General features: G+C 41.5%; 2 protein-coding genes across 13 annotated transcripts in view; one reads left to right on the forward strand and one right to left on the reverse strand.

The window, feature by feature from the left end:
- Positions 1-9,137, reverse strand: part of LONP1 (lon peptidase 1, mitochondrial) — a 32,779-nt gene extending 23,642 nt beyond the window's left edge. Inside the window, exons 1-5 of one of the 2 annotated variants that reach the window (XM_001376032.4) lie at positions 8,628-9,137; positions 5,530-5,618; positions 4,610-4,729; positions 2,320-2,554; positions 692-753 (exon numbers count right to left, since the gene is read on the reverse strand). In XM_001376032.4, the coding sequence (XP_001376069.1) occupies positions 692-753; positions 2,320-2,554; positions 4,610-4,729; positions 5,530-5,618; positions 8,628-9,104 (983 nt within the window). In that variant the 5' untranslated portion in view covers positions 9,105-9,137. The remainder of the gene's footprint in view (positions 1-691; positions 754-2,319; positions 2,555-4,609; positions 4,730-5,529; positions 5,619-8,627) is intronic. The other variant, XM_016432105.2, reaches the window with a different exon arrangement.
- Positions 9,138-9,196: 59 nt separating this feature from the next.
- CATSPERD (cation channel sperm associated auxiliary subunit delta) overlaps positions 9,197-18,836 on the forward strand; it is a 146,558-nt gene continuing 136,918 nt past the window's right edge. For 2 of the 11 annotated variants that reach the window (XM_056822502.1, XM_056822500.1), the window contains exon 1: positions 9,197-9,619. In XM_056822502.1, coding sequence (XP_056678480.1) covers positions 9,507-9,619 — 113 coding nt within the window. In that variant the 5' untranslated portion in view covers positions 9,197-9,506. Of the gene's footprint in view, positions 9,620-13,655; positions 18,220-18,836 lie in introns of those variants that run through there. The other 9 variants (XM_056822499.1, XM_007488955.3, XM_056822501.1 and 6 more) reach the window with 8 other exon arrangements.

Below are 18,836 nucleotides of genomic sequence, written 5' to 3' on the forward strand. Positions count from 1 at the left end.
TTCTGCCTTGAAACCAATACACAGTATTGATTGAAGGTTAAGGGCTAAAAAAAAAAATTATTATATATATATATATATTCAAGGTTCTAATTATAGGGTGGCAACTACCTCCATTTCAGACCTCAGTTTCTCCTGTCCTTAGTAAAAAGTCTTCCATTAACTGCTCTGGTCAAATAAAAATCATTACCTGGTAGGCCACCGTCTGGCAATGAGCTTTCAATTTCTAGTCCTCAAATGCCAGGCACAGTTCATCTCTGAAGCTAGTCAACTCAAAGACTGTTCAGCCTAGTAGAATCTGCTATATACTCTACTGACACAGCCTTTGAAAAACCAGGGTTATTCCCTTGCCAATAAGAGACAGAAGTCTTTAGTAGAGGAATCCCACACTATTATGGACTGCCGTATAAGAAAGGAAAAAACCAAGACTCAGTCATCATAGGCCCAGCCTTTCAGGCAGAACTACTTCTTAGTGCCTTGGTCTTTCATATTATGAAGTTTTTCACTAGAAAAGAACTCAGTCTCCTCTCAGAAAGTCAGATCCCTACTAAAGTCACAAGTCTTGGAAATGAAATCCCAACCCAAATAAGACTTGTACAGGCTCTCTGGTAAAGTTAATAAATAAAGAGGTTTGCGAACACTGAGAACGGCCAGTTAAGAAAAATGGAATAGAGAAAGGGTCTGGGTAACATACCTATACAGGGGATTCAAAGCAATGATATCCCGAATAGTCTTCACAATTTCTGCAGTAAGGGCCTATCAAAGGAAAAATCCCTAGGTCAGAGTTTGGAAGCTATCATATTCTCCCAGTGGAGAGAGTTAGTACCTAATTGTGGAAGTAGTGATCTACTTCCAAATGCCCATTTCCATACTATACCCTAATGCCCCACTGGTTAGGCCTAATGCCTACCACTTGACTCAGAACAAGAGGCAGATTTCCTGAATGTCTTTAGTCAGTAAAAAGATACAATATATTAAAATGCATAAGAAAATGTCTGCTTGGCTAGAAGACCTTCATGCGTTTCTAAACTGTATTTCAGGAGTTTTATTTTTTTTAAAATCACCATCTTTAATCATAGCATTAATGTAATTTAATCCACTTAATATTAGAAACAGAGAGGGGGCAGCTGGGTAGCTCAGTGGATTGAGAGCCAGGCCTAGAGACAGGAGGTTCTGGGTTCAAATCTGGTCTCAGACACTTCCCAGCTGTGTGACCCTGGGCAAGTTACTTAACTCCCATTGCCTAGCCCTTACTGCTCTTCTGCCTTAGAACCAATACACAGTTTTGATTCTAAGACAGAAGGTAAGGGTTAAAAAAAAAAATTAGACCCAGAGGAACTACTCATACTCCCTTGATTTTACTGAGATAACTTTGGTCTCAAGAGAGAAGGAACTTGCCTAATGTTACACAATAAGTCACAGAGATGGAAATCTGAATCTAGTACTCTTTCCTCCACTACTTCTACTTAATGATAAATTTTTTTTTTCCTTCAGGGCATCACATAAAGCTCTTAGAAAATCACATTACAGAGATGTGAGAAGCTAGGTAAATTCTCAGATTAGTTTTCTCTCTTCAGGATGCAAGTAACCTGGAGGCTGACAACACAAATTAAGTCTACTTTGGTCAGTTCTAACATGCTATTCTCCTCCCCAACACCCTCCATCAGACATTAGCCAGTCTCAATCCTAACTCAAATATGCATACTCTTTCATGCTTATTTTCTATTTTTTATCATGTGTGCATGTGTATAAAATACAACCTTGTTAAACTTTTACCTCCACAAAGTTGGAGATTGTTTCACCCCTATATACTCCAGGTTCTAGAATAGCATTTGTACTTAGAAGAAGCTTAAAAATGCTTGTATAATTGAAAGAAATTGCTCTCCCAAATGGAAAAAGTCCTGCCTACATGACTGAGTAGGTAGTTCCTGTTACACTTCATTGGACAAGGGATGAAGGAAAAGCATTCATGATCCTCAGATCTGACTTAACACTCCTTCAATGTCACCAGTCTTTTCATAAGAGAAAGAAGCTGGCTTTAACATAAAATAAGGAAGCCAAAGAGGTCTGGGCTAGAGGAAATGACCCAGGGACAAGCTGAAATGCTGTTTCTTCCATTCTAATTTGAAGCCAAAAGAGTACATTGGATGTGCCTTGCCTTTCCAACACTAAGGAAAAGGATCAGAAGGCCTAATGAAGTTCTAGGCATTATAGCAAGCATTATACATGAACACACCCAATTTTACTCTGATGCCATGTGTGAGAATCCCTGGGACACAAAGGCATAGGAAGGCTGTTGGATAGAGGGGCTCCTGGACTTACTTTCACTTCCTCAGTGACTTGGAAGTCCTCATGGACTACATTTTCCACTTCTACCATGAGTATTTCATCTGGAGAACTGGTGGGAGATTCTATCACTAGTTCCACTGCTTGGTCCTTGGCACCTTGCTCCTCCTCTGCTTCCTTCTTGGCTCGCTTGAATTTTCTCCTTGGTTTCTGTTTATTTTCTAGCTCCAGTTCCTCAGGTTCCACCTCTAGTTGTTTGTTTATATGAATCCTGTAAAGAAGTGGACAATAGAGATGAGCACCAAGTTCAACATCTAAGTCAATACAATCACACTTATACCAAAGCAGGTTCCCATTTTCTCCCCTCTCAGGATAATAATGGCTAAAAATTCTCTGCTATCTTTTCTGTATCTTATTCCACCATGTGCAGAGGTTACATTGAACCAAATTATGGTTACAGTGCCCACACTAGAATGTCAGATTTTCAAAAATACAAATGCTACAAAACTGGATGCACCACAAAAAAGGTACAAAGTATTAGAGGAAACAGGATATAGAGAGAGGCATAGGAGATGAGGCAAACTCATTCTCTTCTATGCCTTTCTTTGTTTCCTAAGGCCATCCAGTCCCTGGGAACTAAAAATCATTTGAGATGTATGAGTAATGAAGTTATCCCAAAATTTCCTTCTTGGCCAAGCATGGTTATACCACCTTAATATTTGCTAACCTCAGCTCCATGAGGACAAAGATTCTTTCAATTATCTTTATTTTCATGCTACCAAGCACAGTATCCTTCACACAGAAGGCCCTGATAAATTGGGTACAGGATCACTAATTTGTGAGCACATATCAACAGATAATAATAAAAACCATCATTTGTTAAGCAGTTAGTATATGCAGGAAGGTTCTAAAAGCAAAGAGAAATGTGAAGTTAAGGTAAGACAGTTTCTGTTCTTAAGGAGCTCATAGTCCAGTAGGGGGATAAATCACCAACAGAGATATGTATAATAAACAATATTATAAAAGTGTATGTCAGTGTCTCAAAACAAATATCTGAATTCTGAGGGAAAAGGAAGAGTCAGAAGACTTCATAGAGGAATTCAATTTAGTTAAAGCATAAAGTACATTTAAGAAGTTATATGAGGGGGCAGCTGGGTAGCTCAGTGGATTGAGAGCTAGCCCTAGAGACGGGAGGTCCTAGGTTCAAATATGGCCTCAGACACTTCCCAGCTGTGTGACCCTGGGCAAGTCACTTAACTCCCATTGCCTAGCCCATACCACTCTTCTGCCTTGAGGCCAATACACAGTATTGACTCCAAGACGGAAGGTAAGGGTTTAAAAAAAAAAAAGAAGTTATATGAGATAAGGCTAGAAAGATAAGAGTTGGATCATGTTGTGATGGGTCTTGAATGCCACTCACAGATGCATGAATTTTTTTTTTTTTTAGGTCTGGAACTACTCAAAGATTTTTATGCAAAGGCAATACATGACCAGGTATATATAAAAGAAAGATTTTTCTGACAGTGGGTCAGAGGACATTTAGTAAGAAAGGACAGTGGAGGCTATGTAATATTTTTGGCTTTTGGGTCTGGTCTATTGTAGAGGAAGTGGGAAAAGAGAAGGGAACAAGAGTGATACTGTGGAGACAGAATCACATCAGTCAATAAGCACTTATTAAGTGCTTACCTATGTACTAGGCACTGGGTATACAATGAGATGCAAAAGAGAATCCTTGTCCTCAAAGAGCTCACAATCTGAGGGACACAACAAGCACACACATGTACAAACAAAGCTACATAACTGGATAAATAGGAAATAGTTAACAGAGGGAGGACACTAGAATTAAGAGGGTTTGCAAGACTTCCTGAAGGTGAAATTTTAGTTAGGACTTGAAAGAAGCCAGGGAAGCCAGAGGTGGGAGAGGAAGAAAAAGAACAACTTAAGTCATAAGGGACAGGCAGAGAAAATACCCAGAACCTTTAAGACTTGGAACTTAGTTAACCGATTGTTTAGGTATGGAAGAGAGAGTTAGAGATATACCTAAGATTACAAAAAAGGGAGACTAGGTGGTGTTACAGAGAGGCAGAAGTGCAGGCTTAGGAAGAAAAACAAGACATTTGGTGCAAGAAAACAACAAAGACTAATTCCTACCCTTCCCCTTCTGCCTCTTAATTCTGTATCAAAGGAATTAGATACATTAGACCATATCAGAAATGACAGTAAAATTCCAGTGGCTGTGGGCAGTCTGATATCAATTCTTAAACTCTGCTTATACAATCTCCCTAGCATGCATCTGCTAGTACCTAGCAATACCTAACCCACGTACCTTCTGTGTCCCATGACTATCATACGCAACTTGTCCCCGAGGTCCTGCATTTCATGAATCTGGACAAAAGTTCCAGTGTGGTAAATTTCATTCAGGTTTTCAATCACATCAGACTCATTGCTAGGAGGGGAAGGGAAAAAATGGTTTCAGGGAAAGCCTTCATTCTCTTATCCAGACTGGACAAGGAGAGAGAATCAACAAATCAGAATGACCAAAGCAAGAGTTTTATTTACTCACTAGTAAATACTAAGAAAAGATCAATATTAAGAATTACATTTACTCACAAACCCTTTTTAGTTCTGTTGTGGCTGGGAGAACTTCCCATCTCAAAAGGAGCATGATCAATGTCCCATATGAACTAAGTCCTGGCTCCTTCAAACTCCCACCAAGACAAATACTGAGGTGATATTTTTGGTCCTATAGGAACTAAAAGGTGAAGGACTCATATGGGACAAGAATTTATGAATCCTGACTTCAAATCAATAAATAGCTTAATCCATTAGGTTATGTCATCTTTATAATGCTACTAAAATCTTCTAATTAATAAATCAAACTAATTTCCTCTTGAAAATCCAAATGTATTCTACTTATACTATCTAACAGTCCAGTCTCGTAAATGCAAATTAAAAAAACATCTCCAAGTATTTTATTTTGAACATTTAAAAATTTATCTCCAGTTCCCTTCTCCTCACCCCCCACATGGTGATAATGAATCACCGTAAGTTACTGAGTACTAAGAATCTGAAGAAATATGAATGATGGATTTTAGGACTATACTCTTTAATTCTTACTATCATCTGTATCCTGCCTACAGGTCAATTCCTTGGAGGTCTTTTACACCAGGGGCAATCCAAATAACAATATTCTAGGAGGAATTCTCCATTTTAGGGTGATTAGGAATTAAATCAAATGCCACTTACTTGTCATCTCTCTTTAGAAAGACACCGGCATATGGCTGGGCAAGGCGAACTTTCCTTCTTAGCAGCTCAACCAACTTCTTATTTTTAACCTAGCATGACAATAACCTCAAGGTGAAATACAGGGACAGGTTTTCTAGCTAAACATTTTGATAGCATCCTTACTATTCATAAGAGGATTACTAGGAAGAAGTACAATGGTGCCAACAGTTTAGCTACCATCCTTGAAATGTTTCAAAAAAGGGAGAAAAATGTTTCCTCTTTTAAAAAAGCAAACTCAAAAGGAAAAATATGTTTTTGGTAGTACATGGAATATGGCTTTTCAGGGAAAAAATTTAATAAAGTTACAAGCCTAACCCTAATTTTTCTCAGGTGTAAAAATCAACAAGACATGGAAAATAAATGAGACAATTTCAATTTTTCCTAAGATCTGCCTAAGCTATACTCTAATTATTGCTGCACATAGCAGAATAGTTCACACTTGTTAAAGCCTCCATAAATGCTGGTTAATGACTTCTTATAGCTCTCTTAGGAAAAGAAAGACATGGAAGGAAAAAGAGCTACTTTTATGTATGCTTTAATTTCTTTCAAGTTGTAGTTACTTAGCAGAGATGATTTAGTTATAAATCTGCTCAAAGATGAAGAACAATCAGGCAGATAGATATTCTGGAAGAAAGAAAGTGAACAAGCAACTCTAATTCTAAAGTCAGGGGCCATGAACAGAGAAGTTGAACTAAAAACTCAGTGACTTAAATAAATGGAAAATTAATTCAAATTGTTTTGTAAGTAAGTAGGAAAACAACAATTTTCTACTTAAATTCCTCTCCTTCTTTCTCCTAGATTGTGCTAACAGGGGTCCTAGGTGATGCCTCTTCTACTCAGTATAGATAGTACAAGTGTTGTTACTTCAAGGAACTACAATTTTACATGTGTGAATACACGCTAGCCATATATGTAGATTGAGTGAATGAATGTGACTCTTGCCATTTATGAAGACAGCAACCCTTCCATAACTTTGTAAACACTTTTTTCAGTTGAAGTGGTTCAAAAAATTCTTTTGATGAGAAGCCTCTCAGAAAGTTACCAAGGCCCAAACTTTTCCATTTAGGTAGACTGAACTTTTTTTTTTTAAAGCCCTTACAATCTGTCTTAGAATCATGTGAGTATTGGTTCCAAGGCAGAAGAAGAGCTTTAAAGGACTAGGCAATGGGTATTAAGTGACTTGCCCAGGATCACACAACTAGTAAATATTCTAAGGCCATATATGAATCCAGGACCTTTCGTCTTCAGGCCTGGTTCTCTATCCACTAAGTCACCTAGCTGCCTCTAGTTTGAGCTTTTAAAAGCTTACATTTTTGCTAAAAGAGCCCAAACCCATGCCACACAACAGAAAGGGACTTTAGTACAACCATTAATCTCATTAGCCAGGTAAAGTAGCCATTAGACTTAAAGCAATATACCCAAGCAGTAAAACCAGGATTCGAATTCCTGCCTTTCAGATCCCAAGTCCAGTTCTTAAGGTAAGCTTTCTTTTTAGGGTGTTTGTGATAGGCTCATATTTGTTCCTCTTCCCAGGCTGTAACTTGATGGAGTACCTTTCAGAGATTACTGGTCAAGATGGCTTATCTAGGGTCAGAGGAGGAAACAAAGCTTAACAAGACTGTCTAGTGGTTAAACTGGAGGGTCAAAGACATTCTCAAGGTTAGGGAGGTTTTGGAGTAATAATGGAAAGTACTGTGAGAAGTCCAAAGAACAAGCTAAGAAAGGAATCAAAACTGGAACCCTAGATAGTCCCCCAAGGTTGGAGCTGTGCAACACTGACCATCCAGGGGTTTACATGGGGGGGGGGGGGGAAGAGAAGAGATATTCTTTATTAGAATGCTAGAGCAGCATGGAAGCATGAGTCATTTATGTACAATAAGTATGTAAAGGGGAAGAGTGAGAATTAGCTACTTGATAAGAATTTTCTCCATTTTCTCCAGCCCCCTCAACCCTCCTTCCTCAAAGGCTTATTGACCTTTAGTGATATCTTTCCTTCAAAGTTGTCCTGGATGTTTATTTTAACCATCTGGAGATGGAAGAATAGGGGAAAGTCATGGTTTTCACCCTAAATTCCATAGGGGATAGCACTGCCCAAGAAAGATTCTCATTAAACTTAGGTTCCTCAAGGAGCAAAGGATGGTTTCTTACCTACAGTGAAAGTTAGAGCTGGATCATTAGAGATCATTTGACTGAAATACTTCATTTGACCAAGTCTCTGAGAAAGAACAGTAATTTGACAGAGGTCTCAGCCCTGGACAGCTCAAGGACTAAAATCTGAATTTTCTAATTTTCCTTTTTTTTTTGCAAGCACAGTCTCTCAACTTGCTTCTTTTTACAAAAGGTGGGCAGTGAAAGCATGGTTAGAAGGGACCTGCTGCTTGGTCAGACTTCAGCAGATCCATGTGACCTTGAACAAGTCTTCCCCTGGTCTGGGTCCATTTTTTCAAGAAAAGATTTGGCTAGATTAAAGGCAATTGAAAGATAAAGAAAGAACACAGGATTTGGTTTGGGCACCTGGGCTGACAGCCTGATTTTGCAACTACCATGCCTTTGGGCAAGTCACTTTTCTTCCCTATTCTAAGTATCCCCATTTTTAAAAGGAAGGGGTTGGCTCAGATAACAAGGGCAAACATTTAATAACACTAGTAGGGGTGCAAGGCTCTTAACAAATATTATCTCTTGTCATTTTGACAAAAATCCTGGAAGATGAGCGCTATTTTTACCATATATCAGAGAAGGAAACTGAGGCAGTCAGGGAGATTAAATGACTTGCTTAGGAACAAAAAGACAGTAAGAGGCAGGATTTGAAGTTAGTTGGTCTCTGATGTCCCTTCCAGTTCTGACAGGTTGGTTTCTGAGCTTTTGGTGAAGAGACGAGGGGTGAAGGGTCAAGAGCCTGACCTCACATTTCTAGAAAACGAGATCAAAGTGCTTTCACTCTAACACCGATGATAGTTAAGTGGAAAGCACATTTTCATCCCAAAAGGGTAGACGACGTGACCGAGGTTCTGAGACGGCTGCCTGACTCGGGAAGGCAGGGTGGTCGGCGGGCAGCTCACCTCGATAATCTTGATGAAGCGGGGAAACACAGGGTTGCGGGTGACTGCGATGAGCGGCAGATGCGGGAAGACCTCCGGGATCATCATAGGCGTGAGTGCAGTCATGACTGGGCCCTCCGCACCCCCACCCCCGGCGGACCCACTGGCCCCAGCCCCGTCTTCGGCGCCACCCTCGGGGCTGTCGTCGCCGCCGGTATTGTAGGCTCCGCCGCCCCGGTTGCTGGCCTCGTCCCAGAGGCCCCGCCACGCGCCCACACTCTGCGCCCCGGGCCCTGGGTCGGTCCCACGACCCCACAGCGCCCAAGCCGGCGCCGCGCCGCTCGCCCGCCCGCTCGGGAGCGGCGACCGAGCGACGCGCAGCCCCCGCCCGCGACCCCGTCCCCCGAGACCCGTCAGCTGGGGAGGCCGTGGCCCTGGTGCCAGCACTAACCGCCTCGCGATACCCCACAAGCGCACGTAGCCTGCGCTCGCCGCCATGCCCACCTCATCCTGAGGGCGCCCGCTTCCTTACGTCATTTCCGCCCCCAGAGAACACGTGACGGGACCGCCCTCCCACCCCGCTAACGCTACAAGAGCAAGAACAGCCCATGCGCTTGCGCAAATCGGAGGGTGAATCATGCCACCCAGCCCTGCCTCTAATCTTATCTTCTTGAGAAGGGGGGAAGGAGGTGGTATTGAAGATAAGAACTCCCTCTTGTGGGAGGAACTTCAAGGTGGGTGGAGCGGGTAGAACAGATAGTTCCTCCAGTTCTTGTAGCCGCCTGCTTCTATTGCTGGGGCACCTTTGAAGAACGCGCAGTTGCCGCGGGGAACTCTCTTGAACCTTGGCGCGCGGGATGCAACTGATTCACTCTTCGTCTCGGAGAGCGCAGACGCAAGATGCGGTTGAATCGCCTTCAATTTTGGGGCTTTAATTGGCTCCCCGTGTTTGTGCTGCTGGTCCCGGCACCCTGCAAAAGTGCTTCGAACAAATCTTCAATTTTCTGTACCAGGTGGGAGTCCTTTTTCCAGAAGACTAGTTGGCTCTCGGGCTAAGCCCGCCCCAAAGGGCGTGGGAGAGCCTAAGACCTGGGCCAGTCCCCGGGTCCCCAGGCCAGGTTGGGGCCTTAGAGCCAAAATGAGGGTCTTGTTTTACTGATGGAGAAACAGAAGAGGGAATTTACTCGAAGTGACTAGTGCAACAGAGTCCGAGTCAGGACTAGAATCTTGTTTTTCTTTTCCCTGAACCACGGTCACCCCAGGCTCCAGTCATACCTGTTTTTTTCCTCCCATAGTCTAGACTCTTGAGTGCTTTTCCTCCGTTTTCAGAATGCCTGTCGGCCTAATTCCTTTCCAGAAGATGCATTCTAAGACTGAGTCCTGATAGGAGGTGGAGAACTGAGTCTCTAGGAAAGGCAACAGTTGGAGAGATTTTCTAAAGCGGGATGCCTTTCTTGAAACTAATGAAAACTAGTTCAACTCAATACCGTGGAATCCGCTGCCCACTTATGTGCCCAACCCTGCCAAGCCTCAGTGGAGGAAAGCAATCTTTCCTTTTGGGGTCACTACAAAACCCTCACTGCCAGTAGGCAATCATTTTACTCTTCCCCAATGTAGGATCTCGCTCACTACAGCAGCTCTTCAAAACCTTTTCATCCCCTCCTCAAACTTTATAAGTATTCCATCCCTTCCTTCCTCCCCCAACCCCCCTCACCTTGCTTTATTTTATTGAATAGATTTAGGTCATTTGTCATCTTTTCTCTTGGTTCCTGCCACACTCTATTCTTTTACCCCTGTATGGGATGCTTTGGGGGGTTGTCTCTAATGGTGCACTTCCCAGAACACCAAAAAATAAAGTCCCTGAGGCCCAGAGACAGAAATAGAGGCTTATTAGCTGTTGTGCAAGATCCCACATACCTCAAACTAGAAAAACTTAAAGCCATTATGCCTTTGTAACGAACCAAACCCATCCAATATATATAGGAGGCATAATTATAAACTATGTCCCAATTGCTTCTCTCTCATCTTCCCTGGTCTCACATTTATCCTGGTTAATTCCAGTCTTCCAGAATCTGCCCTCTATATTATTTTAAGAAGTCAATTTAGGGCAAAGGTGTTAAAAAGTATACAAATTGAGGACAATTTCTGAAACTTTTAGTATGGGACAACTGGGAGAATTGCTTAGGTTGTAAATCCTTCTTGGGGAAATGATCCTTTTTGTTTTGTCTGGGGGCTGTAACCTCTGCTCAAGACTTTTGATATTCCAAGTGCCTTTGGCATATAAATTTGAAAGATACAGGTTTTTCTGTCTCTGTCAGAAGGAGCCCAAAAGTTTTGGTGCTGGAGGTAGGGGTGGGACAATTTTATCCTGCAAGGAGATGCTGACTTTTACTCTGGAGAATTGGTTTCATCCCAGCACACCTCTATCTCATGAAGAAGTAATCCTCCTTGCCAAGGCAAACTCCACAACTTTGCACAAGTAATTCCATTCCATCTCATTGTCTGGGATGTGTCTGAGAACAGTGGACACCCCCACTCCCCCAAAATAAAAATAAAATCTTGGAGTCAGAGTTAGAGTGCAAGACAGCAGCTTTAATCTTTCCCAAAAGGGACACTCCTTAGCTTTGAGTGCTTTAAGGAATGCCAAAGCACAGGATTTAAAACAACCAATTTATAGAATCCATAATCACAAACCTTCCCCCTAATCTTCCTCCTCCCCTCCATTTGTTCCTGTTGGATTCAGGTCATGGGAACCCTGACTCCTAAATTGAGGTCTGAAGAATTGAAGTTCTAAGGTGTGAGAGTATACAGATACTGAGGGAACTTGCACATCCTTTGAAGTGCACATGGTACCCCAAAGATAAGGAAGTTACTTAAATTGTAAATTGTCCTTGGATTGAGGCTTTTTTGTTCATTTCTGGGGAGCTTATCTCCATACTAAATCACCAGTCTTTGGAATGCAAAGTAGAGGGGCAGAACTGAAAGGTTTGGGGTTAGAATTGGGGGTAGGGTATCTCTATTCTAATGGGTCTAAGGTAGAGGTCCCCAAACTATGGCAGTGGGCCACTTGTGGCCTCCTGAGACCATTTATCCGACTCCCACCACACTTCCAGAAGGGGCACTTCTTTCATTGGTGGTCAGTGAGAGGAGCACTGTATGTGGTGGTGCCGCAAAGCACGGGGTCACTCACATACAGTACTATTTCTGGTGACATCCTTTGCATGGTACCTTGTTCTGAGAGTAACTGAATGAGAACGAGGTGCCACGCAAAGGATTATGTGGTTGCACAATGGAAGGCTTCAGCATGGTGAGCAGCGATCTGAGGGAGGGGATTCCACACTGTGTATTCTGCTGCCTGGTATAGTGGTGGCAGTGATGGGCCTGTGCAAGGTGTGACAGGCCCATCACAGCCAGCACTGCAGCCTCCGCTATCGCAGACAGTGGTATACAGATTTGTTCATAGTTTTTTTTAATAATCTGGCCCTCCAACGGTCTGAGGGACAGTGACCTGGTCCCCTGTGTAAAAAGTTTGGGGACCCCTGGTCTAAGGGGAAAACACTAATTTCTAGCTGGGTTATTTGAAACTATTGGGGTGCAGGCTGTCAAGCTTGAAAAAACACAGAACTATTAAATAGAAAAATCACTAATTAAGGAAAGGAGTTTTAGCGCTAAAATTGGGCCTCCTCGCAGAACTGTGCGCTATAAACCCATGCAGAGTCCTCAGACTGGCAGCTCCAGGCACTAAACTCCTGGGAGTGCTACCTCGTGAGATGACAACTCCAAGGAACAAAAGAATTTGGGGGACTTAAATACTATTTAGGGGATCCTGGGACAGGGAAAGATGATTGACATTACCATAGCTACAAGGAAATGGGAGTGTTCAAACTATACTGACAGTATATAAGCAAGCTTGGGAAAGGAATTATAGATAGAGGCTAGGGAATGGGCTATTTATTATGCATCCCTACACTGGTGTGGGTCTTCTTGGGAAAGGGTCCCTGATAGAATGGAAGAAACTATTAGGATAAAAGGATATTTTAGAATTTGATTAAAATTAAAATCTGTTAACTCTACCTAGCTAAATCCATTAAATATCTTAAGGACTATTGTTCAGTCTGAAACTGCTAGTTGGAGACTCCTTTCAGGGTAGATTCTCACAGGAACAGGGACAAGCTTTGGGGTCTCCATCTTTCAAGCTAACTAAACTTGGGGTTAATCAGATCTTACTAGACTACAAATTTTGGGGTTTCTAGATTCCACATCAACAAGGCTAAAGGGGAAAATCTTAATAACACTTCTGAGAAAGATGAAGATTATATCCCACTCACTAACAGATTGCCTTCTCTATCATCACTATCCTCACTTAATTTCTGTCTACTGGCTGCTTCCCTGCTGCCTACTAATGTGTCCCACATCTTCCTCCATCCTCAACCCTCATTTGATCTGTCATTCTACAGACTATTGCCCTATATCTCCTGCTTTTTGTGACTAAACGTGAGAAGACTACAGTCTAGTTTTTGACCCCCTAACCTAATCAATTGAAACCGTTCTTTTCTGTTTTTTTTTAGTTGAGTTTTATTTTAATAACAAAATTTCCATCTGACCACATATTCTACCATCCAATGGCAGTGACCTCTCTGCTGTTCCATTAACAAGTCATTGCTTATCCCTAAGGGCATTTTCACTGACTGTCTCTCATGCATGGAATACTCTTCCCCTCTTAGCTCTGCCTCCTAGTTTTCCTGGATTCCTTCAAGCCCAAGTAAAATCTTACCTTTTATAGGAAAACTTTCCCAATCATTTTTTAAAAAACCCTTACTTTTGTCTTAGAATTGATACTAAGTATGGGTCCCAAGGCACATGAGTGATAAGTCCTAGGCAACTGGACTTAAGTGACTTGCCCAGGGTTACATAGTGAAGCTCAATATGAGAGCAGGCCTGCGTTCCATCCTGAGGCCCATCTCCATGTAGTTGTGCCCCCCCCCCCCTTAGTTTTAGGAACTTTCCTGGATCTTTTTGGCCCCCTGTTTTGGCAACAGATATCCATTAGAATGCCAACTGGGTCAAAGAAAATTTCTATATACTTGGAAAGTAAGTAATGGCAAGACTGTGGAAATTGTGCGCACTGATTTTTCTTTTTTTTGGTCTCTGTAAGTAGATAGGAAGAATACCAGCAACTACTAGTGAGTGATTATTTTGCTTGAGTATAAGCCGATCTACTTCCCAGAAATCAGAAAGCTTTTTATAGTTGCTAGGGTGTTTGGAAAAATTGTTCTTCTGTCTCTGGTTTCCTTCTCAGAATTCACCCAGCCCAAGGTAGAAACTTTGAAAATAAGCTACTTAATGGATTGTTGGCTTTGACCTATGAATCAAGAAGTTAAGAACCACTTGTTACTAGGAACCTAGCACTTGTCTATTAGGAACCCAGAGGCTTGGGCAGAAGGTGCAGTGGAGTCAACATGGGACATTTCCAGTGCCTTAACACAGCACAACCAGGAATGAATGATGCTAGTCTTCATGACATACCTGCTCACATAAACAAGAACAACACTACTCACTGACATGGGCTTTTGGGGTCTCACAAAAGAGTGAAGATGAAGAGACTTGTAACCGTGAAAATGTGGGTTTCAAGACTGTGAACTGCCAAAAACTGTAAAGATAATTTTTAGAGTCTTGATTTAAATAAAAAAAAATAGTGGTTGCCATGGGAAAAATTCCCAAATATGAAAATACCCAAGTCAGCTGGGTTTATGGAGATTTTAATTAATACAAATGAAGAAATTAAGGAAAGGGAGAGAGAGAGAATAAGAGAAAATAATATGAAGGACCTAGGCCAAATGGCCTCCGCCTGAGCCTTAAGAGAGACTAGTCAGTCTTTTGTCACTTACCACAACATTTGTCCCAAGCAAAACTCTAGTCCTTCACTGAAATCCTCAACTCCTGAACTGAGTTCAGAGACCCAGCTCCTCCAACTAACTCCAAACTCCCACTAGGTTCAGAGAGCCAGCTCCTTTTAAAGAGAAATTTCTCTTATGTCACCTCCCCTAAATTTTCACATCTACCAATCACAGTAGCCGTTTTTCCCAGGACTGACCATTCTTAGTTCACATCTTCTTTTGTTATCACCTTCTCTGATTAGATTATATATTCTGAGTATTTCGCAACTCTTTGCTAAACTTGCCCTTTGTAAGTTGCTTGACCTTTTAGTGATTAATTTAACCTTTATAGATACTTAGCACCCTTTTGTATTAGATCTAAAAATAGACCTAGCTTAGGGTTTTTGCTTCACTATAAGTTTGAATTGGGGACTTTTCATTGTTCCATCAGGAGTTTACAATTTTATCTTCCCCTAAGGCACTGTCTGAGCAGGGTGGAGTAATTTTAAAGTTCTCAATACATTCCTGACCAAGTATCTATATTGTTTAAAATGGGGAATAGCTTAACCAAATCTTCTAAGGTACAGTCTGAGCAGTTTTAAGATTCACAGACTTAAAAACTGTATTTGTTGGTTCTGAAATTGGCTGAAGGAGGCTTACCATCTAGCTTTGGCCTCAGCTCAGAAAACCTTTGATTGAAACAAATGATGGTATGAAACCCAAGTTGGTTGTTAAGAACCTCAGCAATGTGGCTAAGCAATTTAGTGTGCAGGGAACCACAGAACAGTTGATTCTACCTTTGCAACCTATTTCCTATATTTTCCTTTCTTTTCTCTGACATTGCCATCACTGGTGCTGGCCCTGTCATCTCATATCAGAATTACAAGAGCCTATTTATTGGTGGATCTTTCTGCCTCATTTTCCCTCCTTTCAGCCCCTCCCTCCACCCCACCCCTCGCCCTGCAACCTATTCTCCACTTAACTATCAAAGTGATATTCCTCTAGCCTGGTCTGACCTTGTTGCTCACCTCAGTAAACTCCAATTGCCCCCCTAGTAGGTCCAGGATTAAATATAAATCCTCTGGCTTTTAAAACCACCTTTCCAATGTATGTTTATTTCATTCCATCTGCATTTGAACTCTTTGTTGTTCCTTGCACAAGACACCTCATTCTCCGGATTCTGAATTTTCATTGAGTGTCCCCCATATCTGGAATGCTTTCCCTCCTTCCTTCAGTCTTCTGGCTTCCCTGGTTTTGTCTCAATTAAAACCCTACCCTTTCAATCATCCTTGATGATAGTGCCTTCTCTGAGATTGCCTCCAGTTTATCTTCCATCAATCAATAAACATTTGTTAACCACCTAATATGTGCCAGGCACTGTGCTAAGATTGGGGATGCCAAGCAAAACAAAACAAAGAAGGCCCCTACCCTTTAGGAATTTACAATCTAATGGTGGAAACGATATGCAAACAAATATTGACAAAGCAAACCACATACAGAATAAATAGGAAGTAATTAGCAGGAGGAAGTCACTGGAATTTAGATGGGGTAAGGAAAGCTTCCTATAGAAGGTGGGATTTTAGGTGAGATTTAAAGGAAGCCAGAAAAGTCTGTAGTCAGGCCAAAGGAGGGAGAGATCCACAAATGGAGAGAGGGAGACAGACAGAATGTTCTTAGTTAAGAGATGGAGTGTCTTGTTTCAGTAACAGCCAAGAGGTTGGTATCACTGTATTTCAATACATATAAGGGAATAAGGTGCAAGAAGACTGGAAAGATAGAAGGGAGCTAGGTTATAAAGGGCTTTGAATGTTTAACAAGATATTTTATATTTGCTCTTCGAGGCAATGGGGAGCCATTGGAATTTTTTGAGGTCAGGGGAGGAGGTGATTTGATCAGACCTGCACTGTAAGAAAATCACTTTAGTGGCTGAATGGAGGATGGATTGGAGTGGAATAATACGGGTTTGAGGTAATGAAGACTTATACTAGAGTAGTGACAGTGTCAGAGGAGAGGAGGGAATATATTTGAGAAATGTTGCAAAGGCAAAATGGACAGTCCTTGACAATAGCTTGGCTATGGGGGCTGAGATTTAGTGAGATTTCCAGGATGACTCTTAGGGGGTGAGCTTGAAGGACTGGAAGAATGATGTTGCCTTCTTCAGTAATAAGGGTTTAGGGTTCTGTTTTGGACATCTTGAGATCAGGATATCCACTGGACATCCATTTTGAGATGTCTGAAAGGCTGTTGGAGATTCAAGAGTGGAGGTCAGCAGAGAGACTGGGGCAAGAATGGCAAATTTGAGAATTGTCAGCATAGAGATGATAATTAAATCCTTGGGAGTTGAAGAGATCACCAAATAAGACAGCATAAAGGGAGAAGAGAAGAGGACTTACATCAGAACCCTGAGGGACACCTATGGTTACAGGGCATGATCTGGAGGAGGATCCTGAGAAGGAGGTGCTAGATAGGTTGGAGGAAAACCAGGAGAGAGTGGTGAGTGAAAACCTGGAAATAAGAGGATGATCAACAGTGTCAAAGGCCATTGGATCAAAATCCAAGGTTTAACAACTTGTATTAATAACTAGTAACTTGAGAGAGAGTTCAAGTGAAATAATAAGGTTGGAAGCTGGATCTTAAGAATTAAGAAGAGATTGAAAAAATGGGGAAGGACCTATTTGTACAAAAATATTTGTAGCTGCTCTTTTGTGGTGGTGTAACAATTAAATTTAGGGTTTGACTCAATGAGAGTTAAAAAATAACATTGTGGTCGCTGTTTATAAAATATTAGCCCCTAAGTCAAAATGATTGTTAGCAGCTTTTATTTACAACAAGGTAGAGATAGTGAAAGTGGGAAATATAGGAAATATATCCTAAGTGCTGCTCTGGTGAAGTCTGGCTCAGACCCTGGCAGAGGCTTCCCCAAGTCCTGATCTCCGCATGGATTTCCTGATAGCCCTCAGCCAGAAGTCCCAGTAGTGTCTTCAGCTGGAGTTCCACCAACTCAGAATGACTCCAGGGGAAAGCATGTCTCTTCAGCTCTACTCACCAATGCAGAATCCAAGGGAAGAGTCTCTCCAAAAGCCAAAGAAGGAATGGTCTCCAAGGAACCAATCTCTCCAAAAACCAAGGAAGATAAGAGAGACCAGACCATGTTGGTCTCTTTTATATCCCTTCTTCCTCATTATTTCCTGTCTCTCCCCCTCTTCACAGAAATCATTTGCAGTCTTTCAATTTGCCTAGCACTACCCATGGCTGAGCAGTGTCCTTGGGAGGTGAGAGATTTTTTTCTAGTAAGTGACTGGCGAATTCTCTTACTTAAATGTTATTAGCTATTAAGTAGGGGTACTTTAAGTTCTTGATTTGATTAAAAATAGACAAGGGGAGAGTTAATTCTATCTTCACAGCAGCAAAGAATTGGAAACAAAAGGGATGTCCCTAAACTGAGGAATGACTGAACAAATTGTGGTATGGTGATGGAATATTATTGTGCTAGAAGGAACGATGAACAGGATGATTTCAGAGAGTTGGAAAGACCTATGTGGACTGATACAGAGTAAAATAAGCAGAACCAGGAGAACATTATACACAGTAACTGCAATATTGTGGAACAATCAAATGCTACTAAAAGCAATAAAACGATCTAGGACAATTCTGAAGGACTTATGAAAAAGAATGCTATACACCTTCAGAGAAAAAACTGTTGGAGTAGGAATACAGATGAAAACATTTTTATTTGGGTATGTGTTTTGAGGTTTTGGTTTATAAGGATTATTCACTTACAAAAAATGTGTTTTGTGTGATAATACATGTATAACCGAGAAAAAAACAAATTTAAAGCCAATGATCTCAACCACAAAAAAAAAATCAAGAAGAGAGAAAGTGGAGGCACTTATTGAAGATGACTTTTCTAGCTACAAAAGGAAGAAGAGATATAGGATAAGAGCAGGAATGGAAAGATTAACTGAGGTTATTTTCAGGATAGAGGGGATTGTCATGTGTGTAGGTAGTAAGAAATTAACCAGTATATAGGGAAAGATTGAAAATAACCAACAGAATGGAGATGACAGAGGGGTCAATCTTTTGAAGGAGACAAGATGAGATGAAATAGCTTGAAAAGAGGAGGAGCCTTGGTAAGGAGGAAGCCCACTTCATTATGTGACTCACGATGTTGCAGAAGGCACCTAAGTGATAAGAAATGAAGAAGAGAGGAAAAAAGCGAACCCACAGCAGATAGCCTCAGTATTTTTCTGTAAAATGGGTAATACCTGAAAGAGTAAGGGGAAGAGAAACCGTGGAATCTTTGAAGAGGGATGTCAAGGTTTGGAAGAGCTGCTGTGGAGAGTGGAATAGTGAG

This window comes from Monodelphis domestica, chromosome 3, assembly GCF_027887165.1.
Source record: "Monodelphis domestica isolate mMonDom1 chromosome 3, mMonDom1.pri, whole genome shotgun sequence".
In the NCBI taxonomy this organism is placed as follows: domain Eukaryota; kingdom Metazoa; phylum Chordata; class Mammalia; order Didelphimorphia; family Didelphidae; genus Monodelphis; species Monodelphis domestica.